The following is a 14,047-nucleotide window of genomic DNA, read 5'->3' on the forward strand; positions in this document are numbered from 1 at the left end:
TACACAAAAGTTTAAGAAATTAATTTAAATAGCTATCAGCAGATCCAACTTTTTCTTGTGTTCTTGTGCATAGTTTCTTTTCAATACTAAAGTCACAAAACTTGCTCACTTGTTCACTCCTTATTTTAGTGAGTATTCAGTTTGACTTCACGTGTGAGGAAAAGTCCTATAGCAGCAACATTGATACTGGGTTGGTTGGGTTGATGCTAAACTGTACTTTGAACTTTTTCAGCAACCTGAACTATCTTTGTTAAAATTAATTACCTCTATATTGTTGTACTCAAACAAAGTTCTTAGTTTTTGCTTTGGTATCTATTTGATGCCCAGCATCAGTCATCTCTATAAATAATAATAATTTTTTTAAAGGTGATCATTTTTAGCATAGGCTCAGCCATATGTTTACCAAGAGTTTATGAAACTGCCAAGCTGAAATTCAGCTCTGTTTTGCAGAATTGCCTTTGGCACTTTAGTAAGCTGTAAAATATGGTATTTAAACTCTTTTATCTTCTGAGGACTTTGCTGTCATTCAGGTAGTGTGATTATGTCATGGTTAATTGGCAGGTTATTTTGATCTAATCGTTGCAGATTATTTCTCTCTAGGATAGTGCTTTTAATGGTACCTCAGGTTTGATATTCAGATAGCAAAATAAGAGATTCAAACATAAGCTTCCTTCCAAATAGCTGTAATTTCTTGAGTCTGTTGGACACTTAGGAGATGATCTGTTCTCAGAAGCCAAATTTGCTTGGTTATGTATTTGAACTTGAAATTCCAAGTTCAGAGTTGGGAGTTGGTGAAAACATAACTAGTGGTTTTTAATAGTGTGTTCCTGGCTCATGAGTTCTCTGAAATGGCTGTTTTAAAAACTTTACATTTAAGAGCTTGATTCTGTTTTATAAGCATAGCTGAGTAAAAATGTCTTGTACTTTTGTTTTAAAAAAGTTTTGTTTGTACCACAAAGATGTGGAATGGGTAGTTGTGTAAATTACTCTTTATACATGTTTAACACAACATGTATACAACATGTTTAACAACAAAAGTATTACAACAATACTTTTGTAAGTATTTATATTAAGGTCAAAATTAATGAAGCTGCTAGTGGTTTTCTTCAATAAGAAATGAAGTCCTATAGACTCCTGACTCATTACATGGTTTTCACAAATATTTTGTCAAACTATTTTAAACTGCTATTTGGTTTAGGACAGTGTATGGAAGGCAATATATATGTATTTTTAAAATTCTCATCCTAGTGGCACTTTCCTTCTTAAATAAAGAAAATATTTAAAATCCCAAAGAATTTGAATGCATGCAGTATGAGGTGGCTATAGCAGTAATGAGTGATGGATGAAATGTCTTTTAGAACTAACCCTTTAATGGAATAGATTTTTCATGTTCTTTTGTGAGCACTTTTTCATAGTCACAGATGCTGGGTGGATACTGCTGATTCACTGGTATAGATGATGTGCTGTCTCCACCTAAGCATAACTACAGTTGACTTTTATAGGAAGGCAGTGCAAGTGCCATAAAACTTGCTAAGAACTGCAGATTTTCACCCAGGATATGCTTCTTGTTGCCATGAATTCAATACTGCAGGAAATCGATTCTTTTGATCTTATTTAATAATCTTGCAATGCTTACTGTTCAGGTTTATATAAAATAACTTGAATTACTGCTTAAAGTAAATATCTTGAAATAATTTTTCCCTTTTTTTTATTCCTCTTTAGGCTTTTGCACAATTTGATGCTGAAGGAGATGGCACTGTAGACGTGGAGAATATGCTGGAGGCTCTCAAGAATTCTAGTGGAGCTAATCTTCAAGGGGAGCTTAGTCATGTAATCAGGCAACTGCAGGCTTGTTCACTAGTCCCAGGTATGAGAACAGAGTACCAAAACTTTTGCTTTCCCTAATCTTCTCACAACTCTAGTCCAAGTCATTCTCACTTCCCTAGTGTCAAACAAGTGAAGTTGTTTCAAGTTAAAGATTTCCCATAATTACAAGCCAGCTGTCTCGCTTTCATAAATAACCAATATTTTCTTCTCTCTGTGAATGGGGAGCTGCTTGCAAAATTGTGGTGTGTGTCTTAACTAATACGGTAGCAGTCTTATATATGATAACTGGAAGAATCCTCCACTGAGTCTGTTTCAGGTGATGAGTCGTGTACTTAATATTATATTGTTGTTTGGCTTTTTGAATCCTGCTAAAACATATTTCACAGTTTGTAGCATATAACTTCTAAACTGTCAGTTTCCAGAATTTCAGTCCTGGGTTAAATATCTGTTACTGGCGTTCCTTCTAAGCGTTCAATGATAAGTGGCTACGGTGGATTTGCCTGGGAGGACCGGGACAAAAAGTTTTAGAATTGGCTAATAGAAAAGTCAGAGGAGAGAACTCACAGGGTACTCTACACATCTAATTTCACTGTGATTCAGAGTACCGCTGTCAAGAAGCTTAAATTTTTTACGTAGTCAGTGGAAAGCATTAGGCACCTCTTTGGGAATAATCCAAAATGCCAAAGTGAGATGCCAGCATAGCCCAAGGTGAATGATGTGGGTACATCAACTCTTCAGCCAAGCAGCATCTATTTCATCTAGATATTAAAATATAAAAGATAAGAGTTTGGGGCTTTTGAGACAGCAAAATAATCTTAAGAACTAAGATTTTTGGTGATTGTTTTGAACCCTTTCAGACATTTCAAGTGATTGGTAACATATTTGTTTTCTTGCACTTTTCATGATCCTGTTCTAAATGTTGTAAACTTGAGCTACTTCATCTGGAATGTAGTTCCAATATTGGCTCCCATACTTAATTAGAATTTACCTAGTAATAAGATGTAGAGAGGAAAAATGATGGCTTGGTTGCTTAAAGTTCTGTCCGATGTTGCAACAAAGAATAAAATAATATATTTTTCTAGGTTTTATTGACATATTTTCCGAATCAAAAGAGCGCCTTGGTCTTCATGCTTCAATGATACTGAGATTCTTGCACCGGAATCGCATTTCTAGTACTGCTATTCCATACCCAGTGCTGGAGTACTTCAACAATATTTGTACTATGCGGTCTTCTGTATTGAAGGATTCTTTAGATCGACTTCTCCTAAAAGAGAGAGGTATGTGAAATTGTTGTGTTTTGGGGAGGTTTTTTTTGTTTGTTTGTTTTGCAGGATGGCTAGTGTAACCATAGCTTGAAGATGACATTACAGATAAAATAAAAAGGTTTTTTTTACTGTTATATCTTTAACAGACTTGGCTTTTCATGATGTTGATCTGTGTGCTTCTCACCTTTTTTTTTTTTTTTCAGTCAAATGTTTTTACCACTTACTAGAAAAATACCTTCCGTGTGAAGGTGACCATTTCCTGAAGTTGACTTTTTCAGTAGAAGAAATAAACTTCTTATTTTTGTGGAGGAAGTAGTGAATCTTTTATTATATTTCAGATGGGACTGTCCTGGTGGTAATTACTCTTCACACCCTTAAGGGAGAGCTCCTTGAGTTCACAGCTTGACTTCATGATATTTTCAGATCCCTGCACTTTTATTCTCTTCTACACATAGAAAGTGATCACGTTATTTGGGGAAACAGTCTGCTTTTCCCTTCCCTAGAATAGCTACGACTGAGGTTTTCTCCATCTTTAATTTTTCCTCTCATCCATTTAGATATTGGCATAATTCTAGTAAAGCACTGTTGAGGCCAGTAAGAAAAGGCTATTGAGCTCCAGGCAAGATAGGTACTTTCAGACTGCAGGTGGTAGATTAAGAGTACCATGACTTCATCTGAAATGAAACTTTGCTGTATTCTATTTTATATAGAAAATGCTTCAAGAAATTTTATAGGAGTTGTGTTCTATGCCAACAAGCTCATTTCTGTGAGATACTTAATTATTAGTAAGGTATAGCAATTCTTCAAAACAAGCAAATGAAAAAGAACATTATGAGTGATTTCTTTACCTTTACAGAATACCCCAGTGACTTGAATGGTAATCAAGAGTCGGACAAACTGAAATCTGTCACGAAGTGCTATACTCACATAGAAACCTCATCCAACTCTGCTGATATCGACAAGATGACAAATGGAGAAACAACATCGTTTTGGCAGTCAGATGGGAGTGCTCGCTCACACTGGATACGGTGCGTGACACTCCAATACGCAGCTGAGTTTCAGGCTTGTTAGTCCTTATAGGTCTTGCAGCCACTGGGGTGTAACTGAAAAAAGCTGTGAATTACTGAATGACAGATGAATTGATTTGAAAACTTAAGTCATACTAATCTTTGCATAAAGTTTAAAAGCCTAACCACCAAGAAAAGTATTCAACTGTAAGATATATGCCTCTTTCATGCTGACACATATGCTTGTTTTGTAGCTAAGCTTTCCGACCTGTGTTACAGATGCAGTGCTTGGTATTTGAATGGCAGTGCTTTGCCACAATCTAGAAAAATCACTGCATCTTTAAACAAAAATGTTTAGTGGTTGTTTGATAATAAATCTGAGGATGTACCTTTTTTAAAACAAACAAACAAACTACATTTTTATTTTGGAGAAATGACTTCTCAGTTGAAATGCTGCTGGACAATAGAAAATTCTACAGTCTAACTATCAGAGATGACTTTAAGATAACTACAAGTTTTCTTAACTTGTATGCTGTGACCCAGTGGTGGTAAAGTCTGTCAATTATTAGATAATTTCCAACAGGTTTATTTACACTTGCAAAAGTGAAAACTGGGTGAGGCTTAGCTAAAATTGTAGCATTTGACTTATCTTCTCTTTGCAAGAACTGTTTTTCTTCTTTACTTTGCAGTTTAAAGATGAAACCAGATGTTGTTTTGAGACATCTGTCCATTGCAGTGGCAGCTAATGACCAGAGTTACATGCCACAGCAAGTTACGGTGGCGGTGGGAAGGAATGCCAGCAGTCTCCAGGAGGTCCGAGATGTTCACATTCCAAGCAATATCACTGGCTACGTAACACTGTTGGAAAACGCTAACATTAGTCAGATGTGTGAGTCAATAAACATACCATTGGTGTATTGTTTTGTTGCTCTTTTTTGAAGGTGAAAGGTTGGGTATGTCATAGAGTGCTGTGTTGAAGTGTCAGTCATTAAAGCAGAAATTTTTGACTTAGCTCTTGGGTCAGAGAAATTATTTTGATTGTAGTTTAATGATTAACCCATAAAAGCGTCTTTCTCATGGCATCTGTCTGTAACTCAGTTTAAAGGTAGAATAGCTGGAATGATTTAAGATGCAGTTTCAGCCTCTCAGTTTGAAGGTATTGGGCCATCTTAAGATATCTTTGCTTGCAGAGTGAAACCATATGTTAGATACTATTATCTAACAAAAAAATCAGCTTCTGAGAAACCTTTTTTTTTTTTTTCTAGAAAAACTCTGAAGAGCAGTCAGATGACTTTAGTGAAGCAGGTTTTAAGCTAAGGTTTTCTAAGTAGTGTTATTTTTAAGCCTGGTAGATCTGTGGGTGCTATTTTGGAATCAATCACAGCAAAGCTGCTCTTTCCAAAGAAGCTTCACAAATGTCCCTTCAGCTCAAACTGATGCTTTCCACTAAGATAAACTTTCACAGCTACAGAAGCAGGCGGCAGGCATGTTGTTCTTCAAACATAACTAAGAGAATGTTATCTATGCAAAATGGTCAAGAACTTCTGTGAGAATTTTTCTGTAACTTCTAAAAATTTGTTTTTATGCTTTACCCTTTTTCCCACTTCTGTCCTCCTCCCTCCCAAGGACGCTTCCTGTTCGGGTTTGATTAGTACTGGTAGTGATTTGACTTCCACCTTGAGGGTCTTTTACTTCCTTTTTTCCTAGTTTCTAGCAGTACAGGGCCATACTACAGCGTAATGGATCACAGTAGGCCATTCAGAAGCTAGATTTTCCAACTCATTAGGTGCATGTTGAAGAAATACACATGCATAGTTGTTTAAGAGGTTTCACAGTAATTCTTGTTTTGAATGTTTGAGTTCTTCTACATCTGGTCTAATGGAAGAAATGGAAAAAAAATCTATTTTGTGTTTTTGACAGATGTACAGATAAATATCAAGCGTTGCCTTAGTGATGGGTGTGATACTAGAATCCATGGACTCAGGGCAGTTGGTTATCAAAGAGTTAAGAAGGTGGGCGTCTCAGTATGTGATGCTTCGGCTATCTGGTACTGGTCTCTGCTGACCTCTCTGGTAACGGCTTCCATGGAAACAAATCCAGCATTTGTTCACACTATCTTACAAAATACTCAGTAAGTACCAAACTTCCTTGTCTTTTTGACTACTTCCAGCCTTTGTCAACTAATCTACCTCGTGTAACTGGTTTCCACTCCCTCCATTAAAGTGTTTAAACACCTTCTTAACTACCAGATTGTTTAAATTTTGATATTTCTCCTTTATCCTTTTGCACATACCAAAACAAATATGGTTCTCCTATCCTTTGTGAGTAACTTAGTAGTTCAGTCATAACTGAATGAATACTGAAAAAAATGAGTTGTTTTTAGCTATCCTTTGGCTCATAATGTTTTCAAGAAGCCTAAAATTAACTGATTTTCTGTCGTTAACTTTGTCGCTTGTGAATATTGATCACCTTCCACTTTTGCAAGGAGTTCAATTTAGCTTGTTTTCAGCAATTTTTGCTTGTGTAATGCCTCGCCATGAGTTACGCGGGGAGGAAGCAGGGTATATGCCGTATCTCCGTGCAGATGTTTGTCTTGTGGTGATCGGCTGCTCTGCTGTATAACGTTTCCTTGTCCAGCTGCCAAACCCTTCTGCTCGATGACTTGAAGGATTGGAATCCTAATGAAATCGCAACACACCCACGCCAACTTTTATAGAGCTTAGTGAGCGTGATGCCACCAGGCTTAAGAGCACCACTGTCATTAGGTTAATGAGTACTGCAGGCTAAAGTCCATGAAGCCTATCTGCAATTTGTCTTGTCTATGAAACCTCTTTAAAGTTTAGATAACTTCATACGTGCTTATGTCTGCCGGAGGAAGGTTTGTAGTTGCACAGCTTTGCTAAAAGTGAGGACCTTCAGTTATGCTACAGTTCAGATATTTGTTAGAAGTATAATGTGAATCTTGGGCTAATAGGGCCTAAAAACTTTAAAAAGAGGAAATCTTGACTGAAAACATGCATTCAGGAGTTATGAATTCAGTGCTCGGAATTAAAAAGCCAGAAACCAAACTTCAGAATTAGAATTACTTTGATGTGACTGCCCACCCTCAAGAGCCACTTTGGACAACTGGGCATTACACAGTTGCAAATTATTTCAGTGATAATCCAGATATGTTATTTTAATCTTAGTCTAGATGTTATTTTGTTTCTTGTGTGCTGCTTAGTACCTGCTTTGGTTCATCTTTATCCCCTATTTATTGCTTACCTAATTGAGTTTTTTTTTACTAAAATATTACTATATATGGCTTAATCCTTTGAAACAGAAACTTAAAAGACTTTTTAACACTAACCTAAATATTTGGGTATTTCAAGGTTGTTGATAGCTTATTTGTTTTGCATACAGTATAGTTCTATCTTTCTTTTTAAATTAGCAAATTTTAACTCACTGTGAATTTAGCCAAAACTAATAGAATGTGGAAGGAGGAAGAATAGAATTGGAATATTTAACAGTATGCATTGTATATATAGATGAAAATTATGCCCAAAAGGCAAATTATCTTACTGTTAATAACTGAATAATGTTTGAGTGAGACAGTGGCAGCACATCTTTTTTAAGAATTCCTATTTTCAGCAGTTATTACATTACCTTAGGAAATCGAACAAAAAATCTGATCTCGGCTAATAAGCTTCTTAGTTTTCATAATTATTTTGAAAGAATTTAAAGGCAATCTTTCCTTTTTTTTAATGGAAGGATTAATAGGAAGGACATTCTTGCTAAATTCTAGAACTTTTAAAGGTAGTATTTAGAAACGTTTAGAAGTTATTTCTGATGCTGTTTGTAGGAGGCTTGTTTCAAAACCCCTTGATTTACTTGTGGGTCATTAAATGTGAGATTGTGAGATTATGAGATTCAAGATTACCTAACAGTTGTTGAACTTTCTCCAGCTAGAATGCAATGCTGTCTTTTCCTTTTGAAAATATTATCATCTGTGTAAATAGCTTCTGAACACAGAAAGAACCTATAGACACCTAATCATTGAAGTATAAAGATTCAAACTTCTCATTCGTTTTAGAAGACTTTTTCTTTGATTCTGTCCAGCGTTCTGATGTTATGCTTCATCTTTTTTACTAGGAAAGCACTGCAACACATGCCACCTCTGTCCCTAACACCAGGCTCTACAGATTTTTCAAGTTTCTTATCTCCAAATGTTTTGGAAGAAGTCGATAGCTTCCTTATAAGAATAACAAGGTGAGATTGTGTTGATGTATTTCAAAGATCAAAGGCTGGTTTTGTTTACGTGACCCTATACTGTGACAGAGCACCGCTGGCCATGGACAGTAGGCCAAGCTGGGAATACTGATACTAGGAAAAAGGAAACTGAGCCGGGATAGCTGTTGTCAAAAAGTAGTCTAGTTGGTGAGACTGCTGCCACAGCCTGACGTAGGGCTTGGCCGCTAGTACGAAGGGGCCTGTGGGCTTTGCAACAGTGACTGCTGTTTGAAGAAACCATCTTTTCACAGAATCTGCTGCAAAACGCAACACCTCTAAGAAGCCAGTGTCCATTTGTGCAGGGAGTTTAGGCTGTGTTCACTGGTCCTCATCTCATCTGGGAAAAAGCAGAGCATCCGGATAGCCAGATTCAGTTCAAAGCTTTCCTTCTGGGGACTGGGTCTGCATGGAACAGGACATTTCATTGCTCTCCAGAACTCTCTCTAAAATGAGATGCCAAGTATTTATTCCAGCAAGCAGCAAGCCACATAGCTGCTAGGTTTTATAATTTGGTGTCTTAAAGAGTTCTCCAGATAGGTTACTGTATGAGAAACAGGTATCACATATTAAAGTTGTACTTAATGTACTTGATTTCTCTAACTCAGGTTTCTTTTCTGAATTTTCTTCCATATCTGTTTTTTATTCTTTTCTTTTTTTTGTTTCTCCCCAGTTGTTGTACCACTCCAGAGGTTGAACTCACACTCTTGGCCTTTGCCTTAGCCAGAGGGAGTGTTGCTAAAGTGATAAGTTCCCTTTGCACCATCACTGATCATCTGGACACTCCATACAAGGCTTCATCACTTATCGCTTCTATGGCCACAGTTAGACAGAACCTGCTGTATAAATATGGTAAATGAATAATTGCTGGATCCTTTACTCAGTGTACTTAATACAATATACAGCTTTCTAAGTTGTTTTACTTGTTCTGCTGAGGTTTAAAATTATACAAGGCTTATATAACGACTGTCACAAAGAAGATATGCCTTGTGAAGCTTAACTGCCCTACAAATTGGTAGCAGATAAGCCTTCTGTGATCCAAGAATCAAACCAGGTGGTGTCATCTTGAGGGAAAAAGCATGAACTTCGTAGACAGTGGCCCTTAAATCAAGACCGTGATAGTGTTTGTATTGTATTAAATTATCTGGTGTCATTTGCAATTTTTTTTTCCCAACAGTACACTTTTTTCCCCCCTGTTTAGCTTCAGTAAGTAATCTCTCTTGCACACATTTGCATGTGCAATTGTTTCAAGTGTAAAAATAATGTCATTAGCACCTATGTACAATTTTTTTTATTTTCACTTTTGTAAATTAATCTGTGATAAGTTGAGAGTGTTTATTATGGCATAAGGCAGTATGATTTTGCTGTAAGTATTGACTGTACTTGTTTGGTAAATCTATATTTTCTAGGGTGTCAGCTCCTGAGGTTATCATTTTTCTCGCTGAAGAATTTTTCCCTTTGTTTGCCTGGTAGTATGTTTTGTCAGGACTGCTTGGCTTGTGCCAAATATTACATTAAATATCTTTGTAGTTGTAATATTAGTATTCCCTTTCAAAAGCTTTGAAATTTGCTCAGTTTTCTCCAAATAACTGTTACTTTTTGCAACAAAAGAGTGGTACTTCATGTATTGTGAATTCCAAAGTGTGGAAAGTAGTTGAAGGAACATCAGCCGTCATGAGTTTGTGTCCTTCTGTCCATATCTAAAACTTTAGCTATGATGTTAGACTAGCATATCTCTTACACTCCAGCTCCTCCTCCTTTTTGTCTGACAGTGGTAAAAAGCTCATAGTTTTGTGATTCTTTTAGTTCAATTGTTTTCTGTATGAAGAACCGAAAGCTGGAAAACAGGTTTCATGTTTTATGAAGCTGACAAACCTGTTGATGTGCTTATTTAGGAAAACCATTGCGACTAACCTTGCAAGCATGCGATGTAAAGGGAAAAGAAGATAAATCAGGACCTGAAAACCTGCTTGTGGAGCCATGGACGGGAGATGGTAAGAGCAAAGACTTAAATTTTAGAGTGTTCAACCAGGCACAAAGAAGCATTTTGGATTTTCCACGTTAACAAGGCTGTGGTGCCATTGCTTATATATTCGGCACTGCTTGATAGTTTTAAAATATGGAAGGTTTGTGTATAACTGCATGTAAATTCCAGAGATTCACCTTGTTGCAAACTAGAACTGGTTCATTTTTGAAAACGGGTTGGGGTTTGGGGGGAGGAATTATTGACCCTCTATGTGGATGTGTGAGCAGTAAGCTGTCACAAAGAAAATTATACTAGAGCATATTTTGTGGGGAGAAGTCATGAATCACTCACAGCTCGTTTCCCAAATATTGATGGAGACCTATAGTAGAAATCACTGAAGTTTTCAGTCATTATACATAACTATTAATTCTTTAAAGTTTATCTTTGTTAATAAAATATATTCTAAAATATGCACTGGACACAACTGAAGGAAGGTGGTTTGTGTTTCTCAGCGTCCTTTTTAACTGAAGTGCCTCCTAATCTTTCTGGAAAAACCTGTGTACTATTTTGTGCCTTACTACTTTTAAATGAAAGCTATTATGACAGAAAATTAGGCACATTCTAAATGCTATTTTACCTGTTTGCTTGCTTGCTTGTGCATATTGTTTCAATTTTTTAAATTGTTTTGTGGATTGTCTTCTGATGTCGGTCACAGTTTGAGGAAGACTGAGTTATCTGTGAATAGAGCCACAAGCCAAAATAATATTTGGGAGTTATTACTAAATTTTAGTAGGGGAACACTGCAATATCTGCAGCAATTTCAAGTCCCAAGAGAGACACTGGAGAGATGTCTGTAGGCGCTGCGGGAGAATATACTAGCATGATACCGTCTTTCTGTGTGTCTTTTACCCTTTTATTTGGAAACATTTTCAGATCAGCTATGGCATTTCACTAGTACAGTTTTGGACTTTGATCCCCACCCTCTTCCCACAATGTTAGAAGTTTTTCAAGCTTTTTGCACTAGCAATCCTTCCAGTTTCATCCTGTTTCCCATTGCGTCTTTAGGTTTTCTTACCGAAACTGGGAAGACCAGAGCAAGTATCATTCTTTCTACTGGCACCGAATCTTCATTTCAGGTGACACAAATTAGAATAAAGGTATGTAGTTTCCTTATGCTTTTCAAGTAGAAGGCTTTTTTTTTTCCCTAACAGTAGTGTTGAATTAAAAAAATCTCTTGTATGAATTGAAATTTTAATTTGTTGTTGAAATAGTATTATGTTTGGGTTTTGATTTTGTGTAAATGAGAGGAAACTTAATGAAATGGAGATCTGAGATTGTTTCAAGGTGCCATGAGCATGCAGTAGAAAGAGAGCCATTTATTTTATGTTGCTTTTGTGTGTATCTTTACAATATACTCAAGCCAGTGAATCTTAGGTGTATGGTTTCTAATCCTAGGTGTATGGTTTCACTCTAAAAAGTACCTTATATTTAAAATAAATTTGCAGCTCTGCGAATGGTAGGTTTCATGATGCAGTGTGAGAGTTCAAATTAAATGTAGGGTTTTTTGAATTCTTTTCAGATGCATCAGTGTTATTTGAACACCTAGAACAATTTTATTGTGTTTAAAAGCAAAGTCTTGTGAGCAATTCTCATGGTCAGGAGACAACTGCAATGAGATTTCTGAACTGAATTTATTTACTTACTCATTACTTAAGACAGAGTGGTAGTTTAATTCCTAGAACATGGATGCATATTTCAATGTCCAAGAGAATTAAACGTGAATGGACTTCCGGTAAGTAAAACCTAACTGGAGCTGGAGAGGCAACAACTAAGCTGTTTTAACATTGCAGTGTAGTAACATCAGGATACATAATTTCGTTTTTGTGCTTTTTTTTTATAAAAAAGCATATATGTATATAAAATTAGAATGAGAACTAGTATGCGAAGCTATAGCTATTGTTAGGGTACTAGCAGGGTGATGACTGTAGTGAACATTAGCTGTACATGTGATCCTTATTGTGTGGGTTACAAAAGCTTTCATAACACTTCCCTAAACTGTGTTCCAGTTTTCTTCTTTAGGTAAAAACCATAGTGTGATTCCAGAGATCAGTTTTGTCAGTAGTTAGTTGCCTTCTGTAACTCTTTTCTGTGAAAGCAACAGCTTCTTTTATCGCCAGCTTTTATATACATTGCTCTGGATTTGTTCTTTTAGGTTCGAAGAGGTGCCATTGGGGCCCAGTGTGGGCTGGTGTTTGCCTATAATAGCTCTTCGGAAAAATTCCACGCAGAGGAACATTTCAGAAGATTTGAAAGCTATGATAAATGGAAGTTACAGGAATTTAAGCAATTTTTAAAAAACAGGTATAAGTGGGCTTTTTGTCATGAATACACTGAAAGTAAATATTATACCAAACCTTTTTGCAATGCTACTTGAACTACTGAGATTTGCTCCGAATAACTTAAAAAGTAATGCATCATTTAATGGCTACTTGTCTGACTTCATCGAATATTAATTTGATGTTTGTGATGGAAAAAGCATATAGCTATTGTTTTCAGCCTCTCAGTTTAAAGACCTGTTTAAAAAAGGATATAACAAAACAAATTCTCTACTTCAGGTGCAGATCTATGATAACAGATAGCAGTAACCATTTATAATTAGCCTTTATTAAATTACTTTAGGAATGAGGGGAAATTAGGGTCCATGGCTAAAAAAAGATTTCCTTAAAACAAATTAAATGATTTTTAAAATATTCTTAGCGTGTATATTCAAGAGTTTGTGTATGTGAAAGTTTCTGTTTCATCTCTCTAACCTTTACAGCCATAACATGCTGAAAATACTTTAGTAGCATAACAGCAGCTTGGCAGTTTCTTTAAACATTTTATTTTGAAAACTTTGTTAAATTCTTTTATACCCAGAAGCAGTTGTTCGTGTGATGATTTGGGAGATGATGATCCTATCGGCTGGTTTGAGGTGGAAGAAGAATGGGATGAGGTTGATGTCAAAATGCAGCAATGCAGAGTTTCCCAAGTAAGAAACCGTGAGAATTCATTAGCCTCGTCACAGTGAGCAGAGGGTCGTCTCAGTGCTTTGTTGTAATGCCAGCTGAAATAAACATAATTTTTATGTATGCACGGATAACTCTTGTGGATAGAGGTAAAAGTCAATGGACTCTTGGTTAAAAGGATGATTTGACTTTTGTCCTCTGAGTTGCATTCTTTCTGTGTGTATACACATATTTAGTTTCAGTTGCATGGTGCTTCAGGATCAAAATTAATGCAAAATTATGTGCTCATGTGTGCATTAGTGGTTTTTATGATGAAGAGAGATTTCTAAAAAGGATGATGTGATTGTTACTGTATTTTAATATCTAGAACAATTAACAGCTGCATTGTTACAGCGTTTACTCTTTTAGGGCCAAATTCTGCAACCCTTATTTTATTTTAACCCTTATGTATTATTATATTTTATAATTATATTATAATTACATTATTATATTTTATTATATTATTTATTATTTTATTATAACCCTTATTTTATTTTTAGTGACAAACAGTTATTCAGTAGTTCAATGAGTTAGATTGAATTCCCTGAGGAGTGTGGGACTTCTCCATTTCAGGAGTGACAGAACATGGATCTTCATTTGTAGGGAATTTTGTTTTTCATAACGCTGCATTTATTTTGTTTCTGGAATCAGCTGTTGTATGGTTCCCCAAAC

General features: G+C 36.0%; 1 protein-coding gene across 1 annotated transcript in view; it reads left to right on the forward strand.

The window, feature by feature from the left end:
• Nucleotides 1–14,047, forward strand: part of ZZEF1 (zinc finger ZZ-type and EF-hand domain containing 1) — a 62,144-nt gene that overhangs the window by 2,583 nt on the left and 45,514 nt on the right. The window contains exons 2-12 of the mRNA XM_067309888.1: nt 1,723–1,867; nt 2,910–3,104; nt 3,949–4,120; nt 4,789–4,988; nt 6,020–6,230; nt 8,231–8,347; nt 9,039–9,217; nt 10,261–10,359; nt 11,397–11,488; nt 12,544–12,692; nt 13,248–13,359. Coding sequence (XP_067165989.1) covers nt 1,723–1,867; nt 2,910–3,104; nt 3,949–4,120; nt 4,789–4,988; nt 6,020–6,230; nt 8,231–8,347; nt 9,039–9,217; nt 10,261–10,359; nt 11,397–11,488; nt 12,544–12,692; nt 13,248–13,359 — 1,671 coding nt within the window. The remainder of the gene's footprint in view (nt 1–1,722; nt 1,868–2,909; nt 3,105–3,948; nt 4,121–4,788; nt 4,989–6,019; nt 6,231–8,230; nt 8,348–9,038; nt 9,218–10,260; nt 10,360–11,396; nt 11,489–12,543; nt 12,693–13,247; nt 13,360–14,047) is intronic.

This window comes from Apteryx mantelli, chromosome 22 (genome assembly GCF_036417845.1).
Source record: "Apteryx mantelli isolate bAptMan1 chromosome 22, bAptMan1.hap1, whole genome shotgun sequence".
In the NCBI taxonomy this organism is placed as follows: domain Eukaryota; kingdom Metazoa; phylum Chordata; class Aves; order Apterygiformes; family Apterygidae; genus Apteryx; species Apteryx mantelli.